The 21466-nt window shown below is 39.0% G+C and overlaps 2 protein-coding genes across 2 annotated transcripts; one reads left to right on the forward strand and one right to left on the reverse strand.

Moving 5' to 3' along the window:
- The first annotated feature begins 6284 nt into the window (after positions 1–6284).
- Positions 6285–8601, forward strand: LOC126761492 (regulation of nuclear pre-mRNA domain-containing protein 1B). Its single transcript, XM_050477690.1, has 4 exons — positions 6285–6537; positions 6602–7278; positions 7347–7490; positions 8191–8601. Exons 1-4 carry the CDS (start codon positions 6387–6389, stop codon positions 8338–8340), a joined length of 1122 nt encoding a protein of 373 aa, XP_050333647.1. The 5' UTR covers positions 6285–6386; the 3' UTR covers positions 8341–8601.
- An 8-nt stretch (positions 8602–8609) lies between these two features.
- On the reverse strand, positions 8610–15685 carry LOC126761491 (intraflagellar transport protein 172 homolog). Its single transcript, XM_050477689.1, has 12 exons — positions 15583–15685; positions 15173–15518; positions 14212–14498; positions 13930–14147; positions 13410–13868; positions 13186–13347; positions 12930–13128; positions 12163–12868; positions 11443–11970; positions 10091–11383; positions 9288–10030; positions 8610–9027 (listed from the first exon to the last, which is right to left on the reverse strand). Exons 1-12 carry the CDS (start codon positions 15619–15621, stop codon positions 8779–8781), a joined length of 5229 nt encoding a protein of 1742 aa, XP_050333646.1. The 5' UTR covers positions 15622–15685; the 3' UTR covers positions 8610–8778.
- Between the last annotated feature and the right edge of the window lie 5781 nt (positions 15686–21466).

A 21466-nucleotide genomic window follows, 5' to 3' on the forward strand; every position in this document is an offset into this window, starting at 1 on the left:
AGGAAATAGCTACAAATATTTAATAAATTGTTTCAAAAATATTTAGCCTAACATTGAAGGAACATTCTTTGAATAAAAGAATGGCTTAATCTTCAGCATAATTTCCATGAAATGTAATACTTTGCTGTAACGATTCGCCAATCTTTCTATGCCAGTTCAAAAGTGAAGTTTCGAGGCTTTTAAAATTAACGTTTGTATCCATCTTGACCACGTCATTTGAATGAACTTTACCAACACACCCATCATAATGTCATAATTTTGCGATAGTTTCTGGCGTAATTGACACTCCGTGGCCTGCCCCAACGGGGTGCACCAGTTGTGTTGCGAAATTCCGACAACCAGTATGTGATCGGTGAAAATGTTTGAATAAATTGTCCATAACACTTATGACCTAACTTTATCTAAATAAGTATGTCAAGAGCAGGTTGGTATATTTTTAGTTTTGGCTAATATTTTATTCAACAGCTTTGTTTGTTTTTCCGCTATTATCTGATCTTTTTTAAGTACAATGCTAGAATGTACATATGTATGTATGTGATAAGTACAATACTGGCACCCACTTTCGTTTTGCCAGAACGCAATTATATCCCAAATTTACCATATCACTCTTCGGTTATTAGTCACAGAGTCAAACTACTGGCAGCAAATAATTTATTGATCACCAAATATATGTACATATACTTGTAGTATATACTTTATAGGGTTTCCGACATTTATTTCTAGAGTTCAAACTTCGTCCATAGCATTTGAAAAATAGTTGTTACTGAATATATTTGAGGAGTGAAAGTATATCACCGTATGGAAATCTCTGTCATTCTGATGACATGATCCTGAAATCATTGTAAACGGTTGCCGCAGGCTCAAGTTAATAGATTACTGTCGAATTGGCGCCAAATAGCAAAAAGAAGAAACAACTGGCGCGCTGATGTTAACTCGGCTATAACCGCGTAAGCGGTGTCTTCGCCAGTAAAGAAGAATGATCCGACGGCTGTCAAATTTATACACATAAGAGGCGTGTAGGGCTAACTAAAAATCATATGGATTTATTTCTAGTAGCGCCATCCATGTGTCAGGCCGAAGACTTTTCAATAGACCTGTTAAGACCACGAATGCATAAAAACTGGATAGTTGTATCAATCTCTGTTATCGTAATTGGAAATAATTGTTTTAACAGAAGAGCGATAACAGAAACTTTCAATATTTCTTATAGATATTTTATGGATATTCATCGTTTAAATATTCGTGACACATATTTCAATTGTTTGAAACCCAAAAAGGTTGAGTATAGAGTGCAAACAGATGCGGAGTTGAAGAAAAACAAACAAAAGTCATCACTCATCTTACATCCACACCAGATTTAACTATCTGACTTTTTCCGTTTCCAGAAAAAAAAAATCAAATATCTTATCCGGCAAACCCTTCATGAGTAGATTGAAGTGTTATCAAAAAAACCATATAAAGTCACTTAAAGACCTTACGACTCGAAAACAGACTATCGATCGGCTGAATATCGTGGCAAAGGTGGGCCGAAGCTGAAAAAAAACACGACAAAGCAGGTCAAAAATCAAGGTTATGTTGACAGTCTTCTTCGATTGCTGGGGTGTGGTGCACTCCGATTTTCTTCCGGCCGGCCAAACTGTCAACAAGGAACATTATTTGAGTACTATGGGTCATTTGCGCGAATCTATTCATAAAAAGAGGCCGGAATTATGAGCCTTCAACTCTTGGTTTTGCTCAATGGTAATGCAGCGTCACTTACTGCATTGATTCTTTTTGAGTTGTTCGCCAATTTTTCGACAAATGGCGTGCTGAAACCACCGTACCCGCCTGATTTAGCTCCGTGTGACTTCTGGCTATTCAACAAACTCAAACGACCACTTCGGGAAAACCGTTTTGAGTCAACCTTGAACAATAAACGTGAATCGCTGCACGCATTGAAGGCTATTGAAGAAATTTACTTTAACAACTATTTCGAAGATTGAAAAAAATGTTGCATTACTCTGTCTCTGCTGATCTATTTTCAGGACACCTTAATTTCATACAATTCTAACCAATAATAGTTTTACACTGAAAAAACGGATCGGTTGGTGAGTGACATTGAGGGGTAGCACCTGTTTCAGAGCGTTTGACGGCATTTTTTGGAGTACGATTGTGACCGAATTTAAAGCCAAAACCGCAATGAATACCATCGATCAATTACTGCGTTCAGCAGATTTGGCTCCGTGTAATTTTTTCTTGTTCCTCAAACTGAAATTGCCACTGCTTGGCATCCGCTTTTAGTCGATCGAAGAGATACTATTAAAAAATCGCTAAAGGAGCTGGTGGCAACGTAAAAAGTGCTTAGGAAAATAGCTTCGCGAACTGGAAAAATCGTTGGCATAAGTGTATTACATCTGGTGGAGATTACTTTGAAGGCGTCAAATAAATATTGATTTATAGCTAAATAATTTTCGTTTTTTCGGGTACTTTTTTGTCACAATGTACAAATTTTTTTTCATATGTAAGTACGTGTAAGATATTATCTACTAACTACCAAAAATCTGTCATTAGCCTATGCATATTAATCATTATCTTTATTTGTTTATGATAATTCAGTTAAGTCATGCATATATTTACTATACAGTTAATTAGTCCTTATCAAACGAGCAAGTGATTCGTAACTTTATGCAAATAGACTTCTATACTAAATATGTATGTATATATTCTACCAAATACGAAATACAAGCTGTATAGTATATGCGGTAGCCTTTCCATACCGGCTACTAGTCCAAAGGGTTATAAAAAAAAAATTGTTCTCGAAAAGCAGAACCGAAACAAACATTTAAAAGTCATTATTTTAATAATAAAACCATGAACGCGAATCACGGGCACATTTCACGCCAGACAAATGCCAAAGATAACAGCGCCATCATAAAAGTGTCGGGCGCTCCCTTTGTCCGGGAGATATGCACTTACAATCGCACGCTATAAATTGATATGTGTCCATTACAGCTTGTCATTAACGGTTTGATTTTGTTAAATCGCTTTATCTTTCTTTGTGTAATGATTATCTGGCACAATATTGTATCACCGTTATCGCAGTCACATTTTTCCCAAAAAACAGTGCAATATTGTCACAATAATCTCTTCTGAATTGGTTAATGGAGATTCCTTGCTTTCTTTATGTAATTTAATTACTCATTATTTACACACTTCACCATATTTGTGATACAGAGAGAAGAAATTATCTCATAGTTACCCTAAACAGGGCATATATACTAATTAGTCCATTAGAGATATCGATCTGAAATTTTGGACACGTCCTTTTCTCACTAAAAAGCTGCTTATTTATCGCAGCCGCCGATATCGGATCACTATAGCATATAGCTAATACAAATTAAATGATCGAACGCACGATCTTTATATGGACAACATACAACGCAGCAGTGTACATACCAACAACATCAATAACAAATATTTCTCGAAGAATTTTAACTTTCTTTTCGAAATGTATTACTGTCCAACTCAACACCAGAGATTCAAAGCACTAAACCTTTTAAATCAACCACAAACCGAAATTTAATCCGAAATTATTTGCCGCCATTTGGAAAACAATCGAAATATTTCTACAAGGTGTGTTAAAGCGTAAACAGGTAAATATATATATTACATATCAATATCTTAAGTATATTATATAGGCAATTTCCTTATACACGATTAAATTGTCACCAATATACATACATACGTGTATGGAAGATATGCAAACACTTTCGCTCCTTATCAATTTAATTGTAAACGCTACGTCAACCAGAAATTTACAAATTATCAAATACAAATTGAATAAGAGCAGCCAACCATTATGATGACGTTACATTTTCATTGATATTATTACCTTTTTCTGTTTTTCACGAGGAAATCAAGATTGTGAAAGGATATTTTTATACTTTTAACACAATTAAATTTTTATTTTAAAAGTTTTTTTATTTTTATTTAAAAAAGTTAACTTGGCACAGACGCACAGCACTTAAAAATTGTTAGTTATCAGTCTTTAATTTCATTAACATTTTTCATGTTCTTTCATTAAAACTGAAGGTGCTCAACAATCACTTGTAATCATTGTAATTATTTATGTATTTTTAATATATTTTTACACACTTTATAACGATGTTCAATTGCTACTCTTATAGAGCATTTAATCCCATGTGAAATATGCGAATTGCGAGTAAACCAATAACGGCACGATCCCACAATATCAATCATTCAATAATTTGTATCGCAAATTACTCACTCGGCTAGCTGATAAGCGGCACTAACTTTTCAAAAAAAGCACTTCACTTGTCAAGACAAAAAAGAAATAAATAAATAAAACACAAACAAAAACAAACGCTAAACGAAACCCCACTGCTACACCTTGATACGGAAAATAATTCACAAGGCCCGCACCGACGACTCATACGCGTACCGTAACATTCTGAGTTCGAGGAGACACTGAATGCGACAAAGACTCTTTTGCTGCAGGTGAAGTTCTCAAACACCTGTCTCGGACGTTATCAGTTAAAAGTGAGAATTTCTTTTGATTTGATTAGGTACACGTGAAGAGCATTTACTTAACGAAGTTGGCATGAAATAAACTTTGAAAGAAATTGATAAACGTTAAGAAATGTACATATATATATATAATTTACAATGTATTCAGTTGCAGGTGAGAGTGACAGCGACTTTTGAAATGCATTCTACTGTGATTATTTAAATGTAATTAGTGTTTAATCAAGTATCCTCACAGTAGTTAATACTTTAAACTCAATGCTTATAGATAAATACTACTGTAGAACTACTCAAGGAATTGTTAGAATTGAAAATTATATTTAAAAGGAAATTTGAAATTTATATTTAAAAGTTATATTAAAAAGGGCTTCTATGAAATATTAATTAATCATTTTAATTGTTGGTGAAGCTTAAATCTTAAAAATGAATGCATATTTAAATCATTTCAACTGTTATTCATTTCCTTTAAATAATTTTTCAATTCACGTTCGCTTAAAGACAACAAATGGACACCACCACTGTTAGAACTATATCTGTATATAAAAGAATTCAACTCACCATTTTTCTGTCCAAAAACGTAATAAGCAAGTCGAAGAGGCTTTATAGCAGCAACTGGTTTGCTCAACGTCATTGTAACAAACCAAAGTTTTGTTAATGGATATGGATTTATATTTGTCCCAGAATTGTCAACTCGGCAACATTGCCTCAAACTATTTGTCAATTCTCTAAATGGTTCAAAATACATATATTATCAAATTAACCTCAATATACCAAAAAATGGGCGTTTGATGCCTACCTGTACAGGTGGAAGTCAAATTCGCAGGTGTTAAATTCATATTCATATCCGCTTATGCGAGTATTGCACATCCATTAATGTATTTTCTATCCCTTTTTGTCCTGCATTGCTTATCAGTCTTACAAATTAAATTAAAAATATTATTTTTCACAAACATTTAACAATATATAAGTCTTACCAAACATACTGAGCGACAATTGGCACTTCCGTTCTCTTCTGGTTCTACATTACTGGAAAACAACACGCTTTTGATCCGCTCAAAAGCGAATCAAGAATCTCTACAACAAACGCCAACAATAACTTCCGCATTCGCACCATAGGTTATGTCGCCGGAAAAGAACCGGGTTTCTATCACACCAGTAACCAGTTAGCAAGTGCTGAAAAATCCGTGGAAGTTATATTTAGTACGTATATGTGTAAGTTTGTATCAGTGCATGTACACATTTGCATTGGCTAAGATACATTTTCTTATATTTTTGCTCTAAATAAGAATATAATGCCGAAATTAATATTTTTTACTAAACTATGGATGACGCTCTGTTTAAAACAGCAGTATTTGATATTTTTTTTTATAAAAATCATTTTGTTTCCAAATAATCATTTTGTTAGACCCTTTCAGATGTAAACTTAATTTGCAAATGGAAGAAAAAAATGTCGGCAGTCAGCCATTATTAAAAACGCAACTAACTAGGAAGATTATTGCGCGCAATATTTTTAAACTAGTTATGTCATCTTTTTTACAGCGTAGTTTTAAGAAGAAAGCACAGCCAGTTGTCCAGTTAAATCAATACAAAAATCATTTCAAAACTGTTTTGAAATTTATAACAAATTTAAACCGTTTTTAACGTATTGCAAACGAAAAAATATTGTGCAATAATATTGAGCTTATTCCACCACCATTGGCAATGTCATTATCACTGTTTTGCTTTATACTATTCGTAAATAGAAAAACTGACAGACGTCAAATCTGCATTCACGGCAAACAAGACATGATTTTGTTATTTGCCTTCACGTAAAAAGTGACGAACGAAAATATTTGTAAATTAAGCAGAAAATATCGGGTAAAATGTCCGCGTTTTCTGAAACGGCGCTTCTAAAAAAGCTGGGTGAATTGAATTCTAGTCAGCAAAGTATACAGACGCTATCGCTGTGGTTAATACATCATCGCAAACACCATGCGTCAATTGTGAAAACTTGGCTGAAAGAGCTACAAACTGGTAAGATATAGCTAACTGATAACAGTGTTATTAACATTCTAATTGTAATTAAAAATTTCCACAGCGGTTTCAGAAGGCAAAAAGTTGACATTCATGTATCTGGCCAATGATGTCATACAAAATAGCAAGAAAAAGGGTCCTGAATATGGTAAAGAATTCGCACAAATATTACCCAAAGTTTTTCAACACATCGGTGAATCCTGTACATCGGATAAGCTCTTCGGTAGCCTTGGACGTATTTTGAATATTTGGGAGGAGCGTGGTGTTTACGACACGAAACAAATTACAGAATATCGTGCACGTTTAAATAAAGATCATAAAGATAATAATAATGCAGCAGCAGCCAGTAGCAGCAGCAGCAGTAGTGCTACCGCCGCCACTGAACCAAACACAAACGGTAGTCATGGTAGTGCCACAAAAGAAAAGTCTGAAAAGCGTGAAAAGCGTAAGCATGATGAAAGTAAAACAGCAAAAGTGAAACGTTCGCGACCATCTACGGCAGCTGAAGAAAAACCAAGTGCTGGTCAAAATGGTGATGCTGAACATTTGAGTCCATATTTGCCACTAGGTGAACCACCAGAGCCGGAAGATTTGATCAAAGCTTTGGCGAATATTGAAAATTCCGCTTCAAGTGATGCCGTAGTACGCGAACGTATTGCCAACTTGCCACCCGAAATATCTGAGATCAGTTGTCTAAGTAAACTGGAAGATAAGGATGCAGCTAAGGCATTGGCTAAACAAGTAAGTTTAAACATTTCAAATTGTTGTTTAATAATTAACGTGTTAATGTGTTGTCTTTTGTCGCACAGGTTAACGAAGCTGTACAGTTGCTGAATGAGTATAATACACGCCTCGCTGCCGAAATGGAGGAGCGTACAAAGTTAGCTTCTATGTTGCGAGATTTCCAAGCTGAGCAAAAGGAACTTTTAGTTCAAGCTGAAAAACGTCTAGAGGTATGTTATATGAGAAATCAGAAAATTGTGGTGTTTTAAAAAAAGTGTCTGTGGAAGTAGTAAAATTATTGAGTTTGTGTATGAATTATAGTAGTTTTAAATATAATAAATAAGTATGTTATATTTTGAAAAAAAAAAAAAAAAAAAATTAAAGAAACTGTGAACATATTGTGTGGTTATGTGTGGATTAAAATATAAAAAAAAGCCTATTATATTTTATAAAAGGTGTAAAGACTGAACATTCTTGTTTGTGTATTATAGTGACTTAGTTGACAGCCGTGGCTTGATTCGTTCCGTCTACGTAGACTTGTATTGTTGCGTAGACTACACGGTCGTGGTAACTTTTTATGAAGTAATATTCTATATTGCTACTACAATAACAACAGCAAAACTTTTATTTTAATGATAGTAAAATCTTAAAAAGTGTCGGTGTGGTTTATAACGATAAAAATTCTGCCGAGTTGACAGTCCTTGAACGGATTAAAAATCTGAAACGGACGGTTACGTAGACCCGACTGAACAGGCTTTTAGTTTATTTATTGGTGTTTATTATTTGGGCATAAATAACCTCAATGAATATCAAATAACGTTCTGAAATTTCTGCATGCCTCAAATAATTGATTTTATGTGATTTTTAAAACACTATTATTATAAATAAATGTGTGCCACATATTTTTATCAAATAATTTTCCCCTTTCAGGAATATAAACAAAAGCTCAATCGAATGGTTGCCGTACAAAAGGAAATTCGCGATCATCTATCGAATTTGCCAGATCTAACGCAGTTACCGGATGTGACTGGTGGCCTGGCGCCACTACCATCAGCCGGCGATCTCTTCAATATACATTAATAATTATTATAATTTAAATGGTTTCCTTAAATGTTATGCAAATTTAATTATTCTACTGGTAACTACATAAAAATCACTTAATTATATATATTTAGACCAAAAATTATAAAAAAAAGAAATATTCTAGAAACAACAAAATGTTGCAAAGTTTCCATTAAAATTTCTCAATTATTAGCGATTAAAGCTTTTGGAATAAAACTCGCTCGATATGGCTGAAATATGCATAGAAACAAGTACATAAGTATGTACGTATATATAAAATATATGAGTTTGATTTGAAAGCAAATTTATTTCATTTATGTTTTTGTTGTGCTGTGATTTACCTTCTCTTTATATGTATAATGTGCAGAATAATATTTAAAGAACATTGTAGGGTCTTCTGAAGTGTATCTCTAGTACCCAAAACTATGGCTGAAAGTTGTTTACAACAATAACACTTTAGTGCATTGCCGCGATAGCCTGTCCATTCCACTTCTCAACGAACGCAATTATATCAGCAACCTTACTGCCAGGCGACATTTTGAGTGCAACCGTAAATTTGCTCCACACATCACGATTAGCTTGACGACTGGACGATTGAAAAGTAACTGGCTGACGTCCACGTACTGGATAAGCACTTAATATGCAAGGTTGTTCGTCCGATCCCAAGGCAGACTCATATAGACCACGATCGTCGGTGGGCAGCACCTTGGTTTTGGTGAGCGCAGAATAAAGAAAAATTTTAAATATGAAGGGTGGTTGACAAAATTGTGAGGACGAATAAGCGCAAAGCACAATTAAAAAAAAATAATAAAGAACAAGCAAAGACACTTAGGCTACACCAGAGATATAATACCCTTCTTTTTGCGGGAAAATAATAACACTAAAATAACTATTTTTCCAAAAAAGTAACAAAAGTATAAAACAAATAAAATTATTCTCCAAGAAAGAGACAAAGAACTGCTTACCTGATCAACCTGCTGATCCATACTTATAGCCAGCACCCATTCGCGCACCTCCTCATGCAAATTGGGATCGTTCTTCAGATGTAAGTCCTCCGGCAATGGTACTGAGCTTGGAAAATCTGTTGCCGCCAAATCGGAGTGATCCACAAGATGTCCGGAACCCTCTTCAATAGCTTCACACACATCCAAATAGTGATTGAGCATAACAAAAGCTTCCGCTTCACGACCAGCATTACGCAGATCTATGCCTGCCTCATAGAAACCCTTATCCACCGGTATGATATCGGTGTAGCGCAACAATGCAATCGAAATACGCGCAGCAATCGGATGCAATGACTGCACGGGTCTACAAGCGGAACGTACTGCATAGTAATGACTAATAAGTAAGAACTTGTCCATATTTTTAGCGGTCTGTGTCTGCGCATGCTCCGAGGACTGTAGAGACTTCGTCAGTTTGTAGAGAAAGTCGCGTAAGTTACGCCACTGATCATCCTTGGCCTGTTCCTCGCGCAAGGCAAAGCAATCCATTGCTATGCGTGTGTAGATATTGAAATTTGCCTCCAAAGGCGGAGCGCCATAAGTCAAATAGAGACTCAAGGCGGTCAAACAATCACCTTCGCGTATAAGCTGTGCGGCATACAGCGCCACATATTTTTGTAAGACTGCTGCACTTATTTGTTTGGCCTTATCGAGGCAGCGTAACCACTGACCTTGCTCGGCGAGCATGTCCAAAGCGCTCATGATGTCTGCATGATGAAAGGAGTGAGAAAGATTTTATATTTAAATTTCGTAAAAGATATGCTCACCGATATCCGCCAATTGTTCGACGTTGCCTTCGGTCTTGAGACGTGACTTCTGCTGCTGCTCGACGTAAGCCATTAGTTCGGGATCCAATTCCTTCGCCAGACGTCTGGCTTTCGACCATTGTTCGGCACGTATGAAAACCTCGACAGCATCTTTGGGCATATCTGCCGCCAAATACAGTTGCGCAGCCGGACCAATTTGTTTGATTTGTAAAAGACGCGGCCCCAACTGAGTTGCTACATCGACAGCGTCCTTACCCTCTAAAAATTGATTGCAGATTTCCGCAGCTCTAACAAGCGCACGCTCCACTGTAGTCGCATCGTCTGTATTTGTGGCGTCAATTTGCATTAGACACTCTGCGGCTTTACGAAACTCTTCACGCTTCGCGAATTCAGCGGCTTTCTGCAGATAAGCACGCGAAGCATCGTTTTGTTCGTTGTTACGACGCTGTTCTTGTGCCTGTAGACGCCGTAAATCATTCATGGCCGATGGATAATGCTCCTCGGCTATGCGTAGCGCCTCGTCGAACATGCCTTCGTTCTTATAATGATCGATTATCATATCCGGACGTTGTGCGCGCAGTAGCAGCGCTTCGTAGTCGGGATAGTTGCGCGTGTCCAAAGCAGCCGATGCTTGCCCGATTAATATTTCATTCACCGCCTCCGGCAGATGTGACTCAGCTACATTCAGTGCTGCCTTCCAATCGCCCGCATGCGTGTACATCAGTATGGCCTCTTTGGGCTTATTAGCTTTGATGAACTCCGTTTCGGCCTCCTCGAATTTACCTTCATCCTCGAAAGACATGGCGATTTTTAAGTGTACCTCATCGGTGGATTTGCCAGCTAAGCGACAAAGATCCATCGCGAAATCGAATTGTCCCGAATCGCAGGCGAAACCCACCGCCGTGTCCAGTAAACCGAGTTTGGTAAGCAAACGCACGGCGCTCTCTATCGGCATGGACTTTGCCCACATGTAGGCGACCTGGTTACTTGCGCCCTCAGTACCTTTCTGCTTAGCGACACGATAGCCATCTTCCCAGCGACCAGACGAACAATACATATGCACAGCCGACTTCCAATCGCCCGAAGCAATAAAATGCACTTCGGCAATTTTAAACTTGCCCTTCGACTCAAGTTGCCTAGCCAAATGTAGGTGAGTTGTATCCAAGAGATCTTTGTGAAAACGTTCCACTAGCCGTATCATGGAGTCATAGAGCTCGCGACGTTTGTACATTGCAATCGCCAAATCCGGTTCGGACACAGCCAATAAAACCTTCTCCGCATCGCGATACTTACCTAAAGTGGTATAAATTTAAAATTAATTCTAGTTAAACCGTTACCACGTCTGAAATTACCTTGTTCCTCCAAACCTGCCGCCAAATTGACAAACAAGTCACGCATCTCCTCAGCTTGCAGATATTTCTCACCAATCGCATACGCCCGTTCCCACTTACCGTGACGATTGAGCAGCTCGATGGCCTCCTTATACATGTTAGCGCGTACGAGCAGGTCTTCAGCGCCATCGACATCGCCAGCAAATGCCAAATGCTTGGAGAGATCTAGCGCATAGCGTTGAATTTCGGCTGGCTCGTCGAGCACCTTAGCGATTTGCACCGCTTTCCGCCATTGCTTGGCACCGACAGCAGCTTCGAGTGCCTTTTGTGTGGCACCAGCTTCGATGTAGTGATTGATAGAAGCGTCCAACTGTTTGCGTGCCACCAACCAATCGCCCCACTCCTCTTCTAGGCTTGTTACATCGCCTGGTGCGACTTCACGCGCCAAATCCAGAGCTCGAGCATAAGTACCACCTTTGCGATACAAACCGAGTGCAGCTTCGGGACGTGAGAGTTTCAGTGCAATGTCGCCAGCCATCTCGTAGAGTTCTGAAGAGGTTTCAATTAACATTTTTTGGGTTTGGTAAAAAAAAATAAGGGAAGGTCGAAATATAAAATTACGAAAGTGAGAGATCAGTCTCAAAAGGTCAGGAGACCACAATTTAAGTAACCAAAGCCTCCATTGCAATAATTTTTGACTCTCTCTAGTTAACTTATCAAATCGTATCTTTGATAACTTACCACAATTTACTAGTCCTTCTGTGATTTTCAGCATCAATTGCTGATCGTCCATAAGATGTGGAGTTTTCATGGCCAAGCGTGCGGCACGCGCGGGCTTGCTAGCCTTCAAATATAAATTTAAGGCCTTCTCTGGCTCTTCATGTTCTTCCAACACTTGTCCGGCTTTCTCTTCCTGCCCGGTAGATAAAAGAAACTCCATTTGTTGTTCTTTCAAAAGCTGTAGACCACCGTAACCGCGTCGCTCAGCCAAACTGACCGCCTCATCCCACATACGCAGTTTCTTATACATTTCCAAAGCCGCTTCGATGTCGCCTTGCTCTAGATAAATACGCTCCGCCGTGCGTAGATCGGAACTCAAGAGCGCAAGTTTAGCGCGCACCTGAGGACACATAATGCCTGGTGTGCCCGTAGATTCCTCAAATTTATCAGCCTCTTCTATCATTTCATTCAAATAGTATGCTTTTGAGACATTACCCAATGCGGCGTAGCAACGTTGCGCCACCCGAAGATTGCCATCTTCAATCGAAATGACTGCAAGATTGTGCCACATGGCTTTGGCAGCGGGTTTGTCGCCTAGCGTCTCCAGAAAATGTATAGCGCGTCCAAAGTCACTATCGTTGACGGCGGTGCCGAACTCAACCAAACCTTCATCCAGTTGATATGTGTGCTCTGCCGGACCCTCCTGCGAGCGGACCATTGTACGACCCTAATTTTTGTGAGGAAAGTATCAAGTCGTGCTTTGTTAAAGACCTAAATTTGGTGCATACCGAGTCGCGTGACACTTCCATGACATCTCCTCTGATAGCCATTAGGGTGACATGTTCGGGTAAGTCTATATTATACCAGACAGCTAAGTTGTTATTATTTTGTGCTACAACAACGTCGCTTTGTGGCACCCATTGTACGAATGAGATGTTCGAGAGTAGAGTTTGCTTCTTGCCGGTGTATATGTCGATCAAGACTAATCTAAAGAGTGTAGCTAGACAATTTAAGGCAGCTCTTTAAAGTCTATATGCTAAATACCTGAGTTTCTTATCGCGGAAAAGCAGTTTATGAGCCGTCTCACTCAGTTCGATCCAATCGATTTTCGTCTCGTGGTTCACCTGTCCAATAATAACTTGGTTTATTAGGTCCACTATGCATATGGTTTTGGCGTCGAGGAGGAACGCCAGTTTTTTGTTATTCCTAGAAGTTCAAAAGTCGAGTATTTATATTTATATTTTCTTTTTAATAAAAGTCGTGCTTACTTCGTGTTGCCACGCTCATTCAAGCGCACCGAAATAACATGTGGATTCACAAATTCTGTACGCACAGAACCCAAGATCGTACTTTCACCATACTCTACCAGACTAAGTTCGCCCACATTGAAAATCAAACAAACATTCGGGTTTTCAAAATAGAAACGTTCGTGTCGACCCGATGTGGTCCACGGCACTTCGCTGACCAGATTGCGTGTGAGATCACACAAGATCATAGAGTCTTCCGTGCGAGCGACTAAGTAATTGTCTTTACCCATTATGCGTACATCGTCGATTTCCAGCCCGAGCTGGGATTCAATAGTCATTTGTTCGGCCGGCTCTTGTAGCGACTTCACTAACAGCTGACTGGGCGCGACGAAGATCAATTCAAATTTGTCTTGCCAAATGGTGCGTTTCAGCACCGATTCAAAGAGTATAACGGCACCGGTCACCGAGGCGATTGCCAAGCTTTAGAAAAAGAGAAAAGAGCATAATAAAATTTAAAGTACCATTTTTTCAACAGACTCACCGCGCGCCATCACGACGCCACTGCACACAGGTTACCGTATAGAAATGATTTATCTCTTTCGTTGCGCTCTCATTCCAATCGGCTAAACGTGGACTCCATGTGAATATGCGTATCTTGTCATAGCTACCAAATGCTACAGCCTGACCGTTGGGACTTGCGGCGGCAACAGTGATCTCACGATCGCTACGCGAATAATCGAAGCTGCGTACCGGACGTCCCTGTAAGACACGAAATTTTAGAGTTATGTTTTCACAATTTTGACAGCTTTCGCGAAAAGCTTACCACTGTGTCGTAGAATATGATTTTCTGATCACAACCGCCAGCGCAGAAGCCCCCCTGCGGCCAAGCCAAAGCAAATGGTGGCACTGGATGTTGTACTAAACGTCCCGACGACTCATTCGCATCTTCGGTGATGAAAAAACGTATTATTGTGCCATCATTGTGACCAGACAGAAAGCCAGTGCCTTTGGTATTGGGCGCCAACGATATGCAGATGCTATCGGCTGCATATAAACTTTGGGACTTATTGCTTTTGCAATGGAGCGCACGTACTTTGCCATCGTCGAGTCCTAGCAAGATGCGAAACTTAAGTTTTTGTTGTGTATTGAACTAACTAGATATCCTTATTAAGGGATCACACATTGAAGGGGGACTTAGGGGAAACTGATGAAATTATTTCTGACGTCTTAATGCAGTTTTGGATCGTTCCTGTTTAAAAGCTAAGTTTAGTCGTCCGTTTTTGCTGGCTTTAATATGGAATTCTGTTGACTAAAGCTCGTTACGCAATAGAAATACGGCCTTACAACCTTGATTATTGATTCGAAATCTGACTCGACGAGTTAAGATTTGATTATAAGGGATCAAGTCGAATTCTTTCATCAAACTTCCTGAATATATCAAAAAATCTAAAATATGCCAATGGGGTTTCTCCGACACAAAAAATTAAGACTTGAGCAAAGATATTGCGAGATCTTGAGATCTTAAAAGTTTAGTCGGAAGTCTGTTACGAATTCCGATTAAAGTCAAAAAATAAACTTATTGTCAGGTAGATCCGTTGGGTTCATCTGGTCTCTAGAACCGACTCATCCATTCTAATAAGTGTATTCACTTTCTTCCCCATTTTTTCTAAACTTTAAATAAAAGTCACTAGCCTTACCAGCCGAAGAAGTCACAGTGTGTGTTACAGAAGTGTTTTACATACTAATAACTCCGTAAATATATACAGAAGTCCAAAAGAACCCACCTGCAATGATAGCGCCTGTGGACAACCAAATTAAAGCGGTGACCGCACTCGCTTGTGGAAATTTATTACAAATCACTTTCTTATCATTCCACGATTCACCCAACTTGTACACATAAACGATGTTATCACTCTGACCCACAGCCAGCTTGGTGGAGTCCGGACTGAAGGCGAGACCGCGTATAACATAAGAGTTCTTGCCGTTCGCCGGGTTCGACGGTTTCGTTGAGAATTTATCGCGTCGCTCACCAGCATCGTCGAACAGCAGTATGTGACGGTCCGCAGTGGCGATGGCCAGCTTTTGGTGATTCGGTGACCACGCCAGACCAGCAATGCGATTCAGTTGCTCCTAGGGGTATGCAATGCAGTCTTTACACGACAAACTATATGTGAATATTGAACACCGAACTCACCTGCCCGTCTAGCAGAGTTCTCAAATATTTTAACTGCATTTTTAATGAATATTTAATCAGTTAAATATATTAGATTTCGATTCTTATGAACTTCGTTGTGCAATTTGTGAAAATTTCTTCAAAATGTTTTTTCTGTTGTGGTTACATTTGTCTTGACAGCGCTGGTGCCGTTGCTAGGGAGCTGCTAAATCGCTTTTGGTCGAATCCTTGCAGTCCAAATACGAAACACCACAAGTGGTTGCTGTCTGTGTAACGGTAACAAGTGGGTGTAAACTAAGGGTTGATTTTTTGTTTTGTTCCGGCTTTCTTTTTCTCAATTCTTTTGGGATTGTTTATTTACTTCTAAAAGTAGACTAGTATATGTGCTCTGCCTCTCTACTTCTAACAGGTGTTCTAGCCAGGCTATATTGTTCAACAGGTCTTTTCAATGCTTCAATCTCGCATCAGCTGTTCGCCTAATGCTCGGCTAAGGTCACGAATTCAGTTCATTTAATAGCTCATCTTACTGGTTTCCAAACTGTTTTTATGGTGTAGCTATGTGTTGGCAGTGTTTCGATGTGCAATTGTAATCCTTTTGTACCAATTTGACCTTCGGAGCTTGTAATCCTAATAAGCTCAACCCCTACGAGGTAAGCGGAACTATTTTTAAGTCTACTACGATATCCATATTTGATAATGCTATTCTGATTATGGGTTGCTGAGACATTGTTCTATGATGACTGTACGACGTACAGTATCCACAGTTTGACGATCAGATCGTTATCTAGAGATTGAAGTCCTCATAACTTTATAAACTCACGAACTTTATCTTGATTTTAATTGGTTAGTTTGTAAGGTACTATAGTGGTCCGATATTAAAAATTTGTTCGGAGACTGTTGCTTTGCCTTGGACAGTAATCTATGCAAAATTCCTTAAGTCTACTCTACCAGTTCTCTCATGATTCACAGCTCGAACTGAGGGGTGATCCAAGTAGAGGTTCTTCTTTCAATAGCCTTTTTTTTTTGATAGATCACGCATGACATGTTGTCATGTTATTTTTTTCAGTATTGTTTGGCATTTCATCATGCAAAGACGTACGTCTTAATAATGTTTGTAAATCGTTCAACTCTATTACGAAAATTCTCGTTCTGTAAAGAATGAGTTTCGTGCGCTTATGGTCAACATAATCGGTCTATTGAGCGTACTATGCGCAACACCATCACCCATCTTGAGACCCAGTATTCATTATTGAATAATATTCGACCGAATAGGCCACGTCCAGCACGCAGTGAAGAAAATATAGCAGCTGTAGCTGAGAGTGTACATAAAGAGCGTCCGGACCGGACCATCGAGCGGAGAGCCGAATCGGCGCCGTTCGCAGGAACTCGGACTGACGTAGGGAACGACTTGGCGCATTTTACGTCGAGATTTTAAATTGAAATGGCAGCTTGTGTAAGACCTGAAGCCACTTGACTTTCCCAAGTAACATCGCTTCACTTTATGAGCTTTTGAAAAATTCCAAGAAGATACGCCGTTTTTGAGTCTAATTTTGTTCAGCGATGAGGCCCATTTCTGGCTCAATGGCTATGTAAAGAAGCAAAATTACCTCATTTGGACGAAGAGCAACCTGAAGTGATTCAAGGACTGCCATCCAGAAAAAACAACGGTTTGGTGTGGCTTCTTGGCCGATGGAATCATCGGTCCATATTTCTTCAAAAATGATTCTGGTGAGATCGAAACCGTCAATGGCGACCGTTATCACGCTATGATAACCTCATGGTGGAATCAATCGGTTTATAGAGAACATTTCTTCAGATAATGATTCTGGTGAGTCGTGTGATACCACGACTTTTTGCTGTAGGAATGTGTAAAGTCTAAAGTCTATGCGGACGATTCCCGTTAGATTCAGGCTTTGGAACAAAATATCGCTCGTGTCATTCGCCAGTTACCAGCTGAAATGCTCGAACGAGTCATCGAAAATTGAACTCAACGAATGGACCATCTGAGATGTAGCCGCGGCCAACATTTGAAAAAGATAATTTTCGAAAAATAAATGCAAAAGAGTGTTCTTTTGAGTAATAATAAATATTCCCCATTAAATTGGAAGTTTCTGTATTTTTTCTTTAAAAAAGTAGGGAAGATCGAAATGGATCACCCTTTATGTTGCACAATTTTTTATCTGGACTCATAATAAACCTATCAAGAAACCCTTTATTATACCTTTCTGTATCCAACCTACATAAAAACATAGGTTTCAAAGCGTCCTAATCTCAGCACCATCCAGCGTGTGTTTGACTTTGAGAATATGTTTTCCCAAAATGGAGTTCGTCTATGATATTTCGGGCTGATTGTGTCACAATGCCATCTAGTGAGTGTATTAAATATTTATCACTTATTTTTACCAATTCGGTTTGTGTCTAAGATATCAGCATTTACAACCATGGCGCCCTCTGGCGAATTTTTGTACAATGTGGATACTTCAGTAAAAAATAATAAATCATACAAAACCAGGTAGTTTATATGAGTTTTTATTATGACCTGTGGCGCTAACCGAAAATAACTAGTATAATATTCTTCTAATAAATTAGAAATATTGTTGAAGAAAGTATAATTTGGAAATATGGAAAATAAGATCTTTGAGATCTTCGCGAAAAATTTACTAACTTTATTAGTTGTAATTATACCAAAAACATATTTTTGGAGTACTTGTAGAGAAACTGTGTGAATATTTTCAAAAACGTTCATATGTATGTATGTATGTCTACGCTATTATATTCATTGTATATCCCCAACTGGGTGTCTCACAAGAAATTTGGCGGCATCTACAGCTTTTCTGTTATAATTAATTTATTTCTTAAAGATTTACCCCCAGATGTCGCTAAACGCAAGTCGTCGAAAATTTACACATATTTCAATACCCTTTTTTCTAAGGAACGGATAAAAATATATATGTGTTATACAGCAGGGAAATTTGTCCACTCCCTATGAAGCTGTGTTGAACCCTGTGCATGTGTGGGGAGTGCGACCATAATATCAAATGGTTTGTGTATGCGGTGGAAGTGGAAGTGGTTGTTCGCCAAAATGTATGCCTTGGTGGCAGTAAAGGTCTTGAATATGAAGCAAGCACTTTTCATGGAAATTCATAGGCTTGTGTCATCGGTACAGAAATTTAAAATATTTTCCGGAAAAGGCTTTTATAAATTTTTATTATATTTACTCTCTTCTAAATAATAATTAAAAATCTTAGTTCGAAAAGTATGAGATCCCACACTGTTTTGCTTCGATTTGGCAAAAGTGGAAAATTCGAGAAGAAAGCGCTAAGATGATTCTAGCTCATCTTGTTCCAAACAGATTGGCATTTGGCATCTGGTAAGATATTCAAAATACTGCATGAATCCCGATTGGACAGTGTCCAGTTAGAACTTCTGCAACCATTGAAAGAAAACTTGCTGAGAACAATGAGTTCGCTAGACCTTTTACTATTTACCTTGGGTCAGAAGTCCAAGGACGTTGTGACTGGTACTTCACCAATTTTTGCTTAGCTGGTCTGAGACCCAAAAATCCAGCAGTGAACCACTAGAAGCCAAATAAACTCGAGCCTAAAGAAAGGAGTCTAGACATCCTTTCACTAGGCCTGAGCGCACAGTCACACAGTTATTTTATTCTACACTAACTATCAGCAAGCAAAGCAATGTTTAACCCAATTGTGTATAGACTTGTTATGAGCTCCAGTTGAAATGACCTGCAGTAACTCCAGAAGCTCCGGTGTCTTCAACGAATTTTGGTTTTTTCGGCTTCGGCTAATGGACCGCCATTCGCTAGGTTGTTGGACCTTTGCGACGTTATATCAATAAACAAATGTGGCGTAACCAGTAATGATGCATTTGATGATTGTAGGGTCTTCAGCTAATTTGCTAAGCATCTTTTTTGCGACCTCTACTCGATTTTAAAGTGCTGCTTCTTTATTTTTTGAATTGGGAATGAAGAACTTGTTTTCTTTAAAGGCGTAGACACCACTTAGAGCCGAGTTTACAAGAGCGCAAGACCGTTTTCTTCCTTTCATTGGGGGTGTCTTTTATCTGGCGAGTCCCAAACCCAGCGCACAAACCTGGGGAGCGATGGTTCGCCTTCTCACTTTAGCTCGCCTTCAAACGGATATTCTTTGGATACTCAGAGGTACTTGGTCTAAAACCGGAAGGCGTGAGTCGTTTGAGCCATATGTAATAGAATCGTTTCTGGCCGCTCCCAAGTGAATCAGTCAGAAGACTTTCCTCACTTGGGTGAATTTATACACATGACTTGCATAAGAAGAACTACTGCAACATTTTCTCTGTAGCCATAATGTCATTGGAAACACAAAATCGGCATTGAAATATTGACATATGAAGACCAAACTTCACAAGAATATAAAAAAAGGTTGTACCATTCCGGGAAAAAATATAGATTCGGTTACCGCTCGCAGTTTAAATGGACCAGTCCGGTGTTACAATGCGGTCTCCATTTCTGAAGTCGTCTTGGGTACTAAATTCTTAAAAAATTAATCAAAAATCTGCGATTCACTCTTTATAAGTTTGGGAACAACTGCCTCAATTTAACTATTTCCCCTTCTTTCCCCTCATATTCATACTTCACCACCAGTGCTTCTCTAACTTACACACCACATCAACTCGCCGGCTCTCAGCACACCCACGTTGAATGGCGCTCCGAAAGCTTCACAGCAAGTCGTGCAGAACCAAATCAGCTGTGCCGAGTCGACGAGTCTGCAAAACGCTTCCAACGAAACCTGCGCCAATAAACGTTACTGTGCAATCGCAAGTCAGTCAGTGACAGAGGGTAGTCGTAGAGCCCGTTATGAAGGCGGAAGCCGCAAAAATCAAAGTTTTGAAGGCGAATACGACGAAATGACGAAATGGGAGTGGTAACGATGACGACGGCGATGGCGGCGACATGCCAACTATGCATTGTCGTAGGTCAAAAGGATAAACTTTCGCTACACATGGCTTTTGTTGCTGTTGTAAGACAACTGCACGCATTAAACTTCGCCGTACACCAACACTAGTCTACAACAACAATTTAGCGACATTGTGAATGATGTGTGACCGAGTTTGTTGGTCGCTTTGTCGCGAAATCTCCTCCTAATGGCCATCCATTTGCTGTTGATGTTGTGAAGTTAATGCGCGTGTTGTTGTTGTTGTGGTTGTTGCTGTTGTATATGCAACGTGCTTACGCACAGTTGGAGTGGTTGCTTAACACTGCTGGTGCTATTGTTGTTGTTGCTGATGTTTTTGATTTTGTTGGCTTTGTTGTTGTTGACGAACATTTTGTTGTTGTTATAGGAAATACTGTTTTTGGTGGTTTCACTGCTGTTGTTGCTCCTGCTGTTTTTGTTGTTGTTGGTATTGGCATTGCCAGCATGATGTATGTCAGCCATAACGGTACAAGCGAAACATGCAAACCATACATGTGTAAATACCCTCAAACACACAGACACACACATACACATATGCAAATAAGTCTGCGTGTGTGCGTGTGCGTGTGAAATCCGCGACAACTCTCAACTCTCATTGCGTCCTCATGCTGCGGCCTTGACTGTTAATGAGCCGCTGCCGTAGCTGTCGTTGCCAATTTTATTTGCCAGCGTTCTTTGCATCGCATTTCAGCTCCTTTGGCCATGTCCTTAGCTCCGCTTTATGATAATCCTATAAAATATTTCATAAAATACAAGCGCCGAGAAATAAAATACGCTTATTTGTGCGCGTGTATGTGTGTGCATGTATTTATGTAAGTCTATATGCCGAACGAGGACATTTTAATTAATGAAAGCTACATCTGTGCGCTTGTTATTATAAAGAGAAAAGCAAATATTTTATATATGTCCGTGTGTATGTATGTGTGTGTAAGTGA

The sequence above is a fragment of the Bactrocera neohumeralis genome, chromosome 6 (genome assembly GCF_024586455.1).
Source record: "Bactrocera neohumeralis isolate Rockhampton chromosome 6, APGP_CSIRO_Bneo_wtdbg2-racon-allhic-juicebox.fasta_v2, whole genome shotgun sequence".
NCBI lineage: Eukaryota > Metazoa > Arthropoda > Insecta > Diptera > Tephritidae > Bactrocera > Bactrocera neohumeralis.

What these genes read in the sequence shown, in the direction of transcription:
- LOC126761492 (XM_050477690.1), top strand. Translation starts at nt 6,387, where the DNA reads ATGTCCGCGTTTTCTGAAACGGCGCTTCTAAAAAAGCTGGGTGAATTG. An exon ending in GCTGAAAGAGCTACAAACTG is followed by an intron (nt 6,538 to 6,601) that starts GTAAGATATAGC and finishes AAATTTCCACAG; the next exon opens with CGGTTTCAGAAGGCAAAAAG. An exon ending in CTAAGGCATTGGCTAAACAA is followed by an intron (nt 7,279 to 7,346) that starts GTAAGTTTAAAC and finishes TTTGTCGCACAG; the next exon opens with GTTAACGAAGCTGTACAGTT.
- LOC126761491 (XM_050477689.1), bottom strand. Translation starts at nt 15,621, where the DNA reads ATGCAGTTAAAATATTTGAGAACTCTGCTAGACGGGCAG. An exon ending in TTCCGCGATAAGAAACTCAG is followed by an intron (nt 13,129 to 13,185) that starts GTATTTAGCATA and finishes TACACTCTTTAG; the next exon opens with ATTAGTCTTGATCGACATAT. An exon ending in GGCAGGTTTGGAGGAACAAG is followed by an intron (nt 11,384 to 11,442) that starts GTAATTTCAGAC and finishes ATACCACTTTAG; the next exon opens with GTAAGTATCGCGATGCGGAG.